The sequence below is a fragment of the Contarinia nasturtii genome, unplaced genomic scaffold (genome assembly GCF_009176525.2).
Source record: "Contarinia nasturtii isolate CC-2019 unplaced genomic scaffold, AAFC_CNas_1.1 Cnas_scaffold_1674, whole genome shotgun sequence".
Lineage (NCBI taxonomy): Eukaryota > Metazoa > Arthropoda > Insecta > Diptera > Cecidomyiidae > Contarinia > Contarinia nasturtii.
The window spans coordinates 112,858-119,888 of record NW_022199008.1 but is presented as its reverse complement, the minus strand read 5'-3'; the positions used below and the strand labels follow the sequence as shown (position 1 = coordinate 119,888).

The 7,031-nt window shown below is 32.9% G+C and overlaps 2 protein-coding genes across 2 annotated transcripts; one reads left to right on the top strand and one right to left on the bottom strand.

The window, feature by feature from the left end:
* Positions 1 to 1,247: 1,247 nt before the first annotated feature.
* Positions 1,248 to 2,113, top strand: LOC116346755 (NADH dehydrogenase [ubiquinone] 1 beta subcomplex subunit 11, mitochondrial). The gene has a single exon (XM_031776961.1). It carries the CDS (start codon positions 1,445 to 1,447, stop codon positions 1,898 to 1,900), a length of 456 nt encoding a protein of 151 aa, XP_031632821.1. The 5' UTR covers positions 1,248 to 1,444; the 3' UTR covers positions 1,901 to 2,113.
* A 666-nt stretch (positions 2,114 to 2,779) lies between these two features.
* LOC116346753 (alpha-protein kinase 1) lies at positions 2,780 to 5,515 on the bottom strand. The gene is made up of 5 exons (XM_031776960.1): positions 4,981 to 5,515; positions 4,218 to 4,716; positions 3,562 to 4,152; positions 3,343 to 3,479; positions 2,780 to 3,204 (listed from the first exon to the last, which is right to left on the bottom strand). The coding sequence occupies exons 1-5, from the start codon at positions 5,041 to 5,043 to the stop codon at positions 2,935 to 2,937; spliced, it is 1,560 nt and encodes a 519-aa protein (XP_031632820.1). The 5' UTR covers positions 5,044 to 5,515; the 3' UTR covers positions 2,780 to 2,934.
* Between the last annotated feature and the right edge of the window lie 1,516 nt (positions 5,516 to 7,031).

The following is a 7,031-nucleotide window of genomic DNA, read 5'->3' as shown; positions in this document are numbered from 1 at the left end:
TTTAAATAGGACACTCCCCGTTTTAATCCAATAATCCAATAATCCAAATGTTGAGTGCTTCAGAACATAAGTGGAAATAAACTGTTCGTTCGCAACATCCGTATAAGCGATGGTATAGACCTCAAACATTCTCTCTTATTAAGAGATCGAGAACATTTGAAATCGACTATTTCCACTTTTATTCGCAGCCAATCAAATAGTTCGTGGCAGCCAATCGGTATGTTCATGCCAGACAATAGTGTACTCACAGAAAAAAAATCGGATATTTTGAACCTAGAAATCGGTTGAAATCACAGAGGAATGATTTCTAGGTTTTAAATAACCCAGAAATCGGTTGAGACTTAAATTTTGGATTTTCAATGAGACTTGAATCTGTATTTCAACGTTCAAACATCATCTTACGCATTTCTCTCACCGTTTATTTATATAATGAATTAATAATATCTCTTTCTACGCGCCAAATTCGAAATGATCAATTCTTATTATTTTCTTATTTACGTGAATATTAACAGGACTTCATATGACTAATCCTTTTTGATTTCATCATGGAAACTTTGACACATTCGCGTTGTTTGTTTGTTATTTATCATATCCAACGAAACTTTTGCAAGCGAATTTAAATCACCATACACACTAAATTACTTCAACGCAGTTCAAAATTCACGCATAGATATATTGTTTGTTATATCAAAGAGAAAAAAAAGTATTTTTTCTAAACAATATTAGTATAATTCAAATTTATCATGGAAAATAATTGAGAATAAAATTGCCACTGATCATCATCATCATCAACAGCAGCAGCAGCAGCAGCAGCCACAGTTGAGAAAAAACACACATATTTGAGTATTTTATTTGTTATATTGTCGTATATTATTGGCATACACTATTCTCTCACACACTCATTGATATCGATACATATACTAAGCTTTCAAATATGAAAGTATACGAAATCTGCTTTAATTTTTTTTGAATAATCTTTGTTATCGATTTCTTTATCGAAAATATTAAAACGTCGATAATCATGGCTACCTTTGTAGCTTTGTCCTTTATTTTAAAAAATAAATTTTCTCTTAAAACAAAATTCTACAAGATTTTGAATTTCAATTCATTTATTTTTTATTTTCATTTAATTTCATTTCAATTTTTTTTAATTCAAACTTCATCGATTTAAAGGTGAGTAAAAATAAAATTCACCACGCTTGAAGTAACATAAATATGTTTAACAGTACCCGAATTTGACATTTTGTAAGAAAAAAAAATAAGAATCAAAATACACACACGGATTAAATCCGAGAGACTGAATTGAAAATACTATCATTGGGGGGCCGCCATTGAATTACGTGTGCCATCAGTGCTCAAAAACAAAACGCTCCGCACTGATACAAAAAGAAAACAGTTTAATTTTAGTTTTGGTAAACGAACGAAGGAAAATAAATCTCTAACGATGGCTGCCTCATTGATGAGATGTGGTCGCTTGGTTCGACAGTTCCAAAATCCAATTCGTTTGGTATCAACATCACCGAAAAAGAATGAAACATCCGTTGCAAAACCATTGTCATCACAAGTAACCGAAGAAGTGACAGATTTTAGCATTGAAGCCGTTCGTAAATCAAAAAATTGGGTTAGCTATGGTTTTAGCCGAGAAGACAAAGAAGAAGATCGTCAATATACACGAGGTACATACTTTTTTGGCGTTACATTGGCGTGTGTTGGAACAATTTTCGTCTGGTCCTATTTACCCGATCGACAATTACTCGAATGGTCACAGCGTGAAGCATATATTGTGCTTCGAGAACGAGAAGCAGCTGGCCTAGAACCCATTGCACCCGATTACATTGATCCCAGCCTAGTTGTAATACCGTCTGATGAAGAGCTTGGAAATACCGAAATTATCATCTAAAATGTCATCGATCAACAAATGTTAAAGAGATACTCGCATAACAAAATGTATTTCATAAAACACAAGATATACAGCCACACAAACACTATGAGGTTAGGTGCGTTTGTTCACTTTGTTATGTAAGGGCATTTGTATTTTCAGAAGAGAGAGAAAAATAAATAATTCGAACTTTTAAATTAATAGAAGTGAAATATAACAAAACCAGAAAATTTACTTGTACCATACGAAAAATATCTATATAAACAAATAAAAATGAAAAAAAATAAATAAATAAAACAAACAAATGTTTTCTATATAATAAAAGTTCTTGATGGGGTCGCCCAATGAAAACTTCACAATTTATTACACACGGAATGTGATGGAATATGCTATCAAAATCAGGACAAATTTAAAATAATTTAATAAAATTCAATAAACTCCAGATGGATGGATCTTGGCCAAAAGGTAATTTTTTATAATAATAGATTTCGCTATAGCGAACATGGTTCATTGCAAATCAATAAAAATTGTATCTTTATTTTATTTATAATTTGTTTTGGATTTGAATATGAAATTTGACTTATAAATGTTGTAACCAATTCAATCAGGCATCAGCTGTTTTTCACTCTGTATTTTTTACATTTTGCACATTTTTTCAATTGTGTATTAGAAATTCTCGGACAAAGTATATTAAATTATAAATATTATTTTTTTAAATATATAAATGTGAAATTTTGCTTCGTTTGCATACGTCCTCACCGAAGTGTTCGATGTATTTATTTAATTTTTACCTTGAGGACGTATGTTCGCTTTCGAAAACAACAATTTTCTTCGGTTATTGAATTTGAAAGCAAACAAAATGCATTTTAGGATGGTCACTTCATTTCAGAAAAAAAATCATTTTGTTGCTTAGAATTCTGTTTTTATTAAGAGGGAAAAAAATAAGAGAAATTATATGCAACACTAACTAAACAAAAAGCGGAACAAAATCAAAATGCCATCGTCAGATAGATGTTTTCTCTGCTTGTTCTATATCGTTTTTTTCTGAGTTTCTACTATGTTGTTGATGTTGTTGGCGGCAATGTTGGCACAACACTTTGGCCCATATTGTAGAATTGCTGCGACGGAATTGTTGCGCTAACGGTTATCGGAGGCATTCCGGGTAATGAAATTTCAAGTGGCGTTGTCACTTGCTGTACCTGTGGATATGAATATGAGTATGTTTGCAGAGATGGTGGTGCATTCTGCGAAAACGTTATATTCTCATTTGACGACGCATATGACTGAGACACAAATTGTTGTTGTTGTTGTTGTTGTTGTTGTTGCTGTGAATTTCAAGGAAAATCAATACAAACAAAGACGAAAAATTATATTCAAAAAAGTCGGAATATAAATATTTGATAAAAAAAACTAGACCTTATGGTCGAAATAAAAAAAACCTTCCGTCAAATAAATGTGTTTACCTGTAATTCTTGCGAATATTGCTGTGGACTTAGTGTTGCTCTTGGTTCAAAAACTGTTTCCAAACCGGGTAAATTGGCGATCGATGATGGTGGTGGGGGTACATTTGCGAACTGATTAAATGTTGGTATTGCCCCAGCTACAAAAAATAAGAACAACAATTGATTGGATCAATATTCCAAAGATACAAAGCAACTATTTTATAAAGAACAATCAGTCACCTTGCACTGGACTCGATTGATAGATTGGGGCTGGCACATTGTTTGGATTAATTGATGTTGGAATATTGAATGATTCGTTTAAGCTAGGAATACTAGTTGGTGGAACAGATGCAAAAATCGGTGTGTGTTGATAGTTGGTTGACAGATTTTGCTGAGATTTTTCGATGGCCGCTGTCATTTCATTTGGGTTTGATGTGGGTATTACATTCAATTGTGGTTGCTGCTGTTGCTGCTGCTGTTTTTGTTGTTGTTGTTGTTGTTGTTGTTGTTGTTGTTGTTGTTGTTGTTGCTGCTGCTGCTGCTGCTGTTGTTGTTGTTGTTCATTTCCTAAAGTCAGTGGTGCTCCAGAATTGTTTAAATTCAAATTGGAAACGCCAGCAAACACAATTTCCGCATCACTTTTTCCAGTAGGCGGTGCAAATGTATTGGCTAATGGTGGAACATATGGAACGGAAATTGGTGACGGTGCTGTACCCAAGAATGGTTTATTTGCTGCACCGGCTGTTACATTTGCTGTTGTTTTTTCGTCAGGCAACACACGAATCGGTATTCGATGCAAATAACCATAACCAATGCCACAACCTAAACTACCTGTAAAATATCACAGAGATGCTACGTGTCAATAAAGAAAAAGAAAAATCATTTTCACCACTTACCTTCACCGCCCCATTTAGAATTCGGTTTAATTGTAACATCACGACACGTATCATCATCCGTATTGTATACATAAAGTTTTAATGGTCGTTGCTCGTGTGTTTCGATCAATGTGAATAGATCTTCGCTTTCATGTAATATGGAATCGGCGCCAATAATGTAATCGGTAAATGATCGTAAACCGGCCTCTTCAGCCGGTGACGAAGGGTGCACATCTAATATATGCCACACATTTTCATTTGCACCTTCAAACGAACAAAATCGAATCGATACGCCCAACAATCCTTGACCACCCCATGCATCACTTGGTGTCAGCGATACCTCACGCACGATTTGGGTTTTACTACTGTATACAGTCACTTTAATAGGTTTGTTTACGTTTTTCTTAAGCAATTCTTTAAGTGTGTCATTGTCTTGATCCAAACGAATATTTTCAATTGCAATTATAAAATCGAAAAACGCTTCTAATCCCACAATTTCAGCTGGCGAACCGCTTTGCACCTATATATATATATACATATATTTTAAAAAGCACAATAAGAATATGAATCCAATATCTGGAGAAAAATGAATAAAAACAACTATCTGTCAAACAAAACACGTCATTCAATTGAGGTTATTGAATGTACGGTAATTTGTAATTGGAGCCCAATTTCAAACTCATGAAACAGATTGTGTTGACTTTTTTCACTTCTTCTTTTTTATTATTCATTGATGTATTCCATTTTTTAAATATATTTTTTTATTGAAATAATCAATGCTTACACGTAAAACATGATATCCTTCGCTACCACCGCCCGGAACTTCAACACTGCTTCCTGCACCCATTATTTATTGGTCCAAGTATTTTTGGTGGAAACTTATAAATTGTCACAACTTTAATGACGACACAATAAAAAAAAAATCTTAGCTATTTTTGCCAGATGAAAACAATGCCGACAACACCAAACGTTTCTCGTAGCAAGAATAATCTGCTTTTTTCTTCAATTAGATTGGCGCAACTTGGATTAAAATTAAGTAACAACACCAAAAATATTCTACAAAACACACAACACAATTGACAATCAAAGTTTGTACAGCCTATTTCCTACAGAAGAAATATATTGAGAGTGTTTTTTAAAGCAATGAATAATTTTACGTGGCAGACACACACTTTCTACATTCGTTTCGTATATTTCATATCTTATTCTCGCTCTTCCTCATTTGCTTCGTATGCTAACTAAAACAAACACACAAGTGGAATAATAATATATATTCATCAAATTCGAATCACAAACTCTGTATTGTGGCCTGTTGTTTTTGACGTGTTGGAGTGGTGAATTTCTCTCTGTTTCACTCACACATTCTACATCACTTTTAACCATTGGCAACTTTGACATTTGCTCGTAAGTTCTCATATGTCTTTTTTTTAGCATGCGTGAAAATCCAGCAAAGCATTGTATGTCAATAGATTTTTCTATCGTTCAAAACAAAATGAGAACTGAATTACATTGTTTGAATTTTTTCGTTTGGAAAAATTACATAAAAATGCATTAAAAAATTATTGTTATATTTTATCAATTTTCTGGTTGTTGGTGAAATGTCGAACAAAATTTTTGACATTGGCGCTGTGTGTATTGTAAATAAAAAAAAAATGAAAGTGAATGATGTGAAGTAAGTGTGTATGATACATCAAAATATTTCTTTCATTCGCTGGATTTGGAAATCTGGTGCGCGGTTTGCTGCATGTTTCATGTGTTTGTGACATTTGACAGGGTCTCTCGTGCATCAGTATTCCAGTGAATTATCAATATCATGCAGCCACAATATTCACTGTGAATGCGAAAACCATTGATTCTGTGTGCTTGTGTGCTATGCAAAGAGTAATAAAAAATATTTTATAAAACTAAGCAGTAAATTCGTTTACTCACATTTTTTTTCCATTCCAAAAATCAAGTGCGAAAAGAAGTGAAAAAATAACATGACGAAAGCCTCCGTTAAAAACCGACTAATGTTCTAACAAAAAGAAGTTATTTGTTAACAATTTTTTTAGTTGACTTAGTTTTTTTTTCGTTTTTCGATTTGTTTTGGTGGCTGGCTGTTCTTTAAACTAGATTGAGAAGCTGGTGAGCGTAAATAGTTTCGGAAAAAGTCATTCAATGAAATACATTTTCATACCGATTAAAGTGGAACTCGTGCAAAAATTGTATATGTGTAAATCAATGGATGGAATTTTTTTCATATCAACCTTTATTATCAAAACTCTCAAATCGTAATGGTAGAATTGTATTTCACTGATTTTTTTTTTCTTCACTAAATCAATAAGTTTTGTTAAATTCTTTGATTTCATATAAATGTTGAATTTTCTTTGAAGAATTCCGTAACAAATAAATTTCAACACACTTCACATGCCAAATAGTCTTCATGCAATCGTGTGTATGTACATTATATGTATGCTTATGCTTTAGTGTCAATATAGCTAATGTCATCCATATTTCTATTGTCAAGAACGAGAAACGAATAAATGAGCGCGTGAGTGAGGAAGAGAAAAATATGTATAAAAACGTGACTAATTGCGATGATAAAAACAAGGGAAAAAATTCCGAAAATGCACAGCAAATAAGAAGAAAGATCAAATTTCAGTTCAATGCTAAGGCGATTAATCACAGTTTTTGCTCTTAGTTTTAGCCAATTTTCCATAAATACACGAAGGTCACCATTTAGGTTGCTGGGCAGAAGGTCGTTTTTTATCCTCCCGCTTTCAAAATAGTTCTATTTTATAATTAATTTTCAAATAAATCATTCGTCAAATATTTTCTTTTTAACTTTTCTTAATT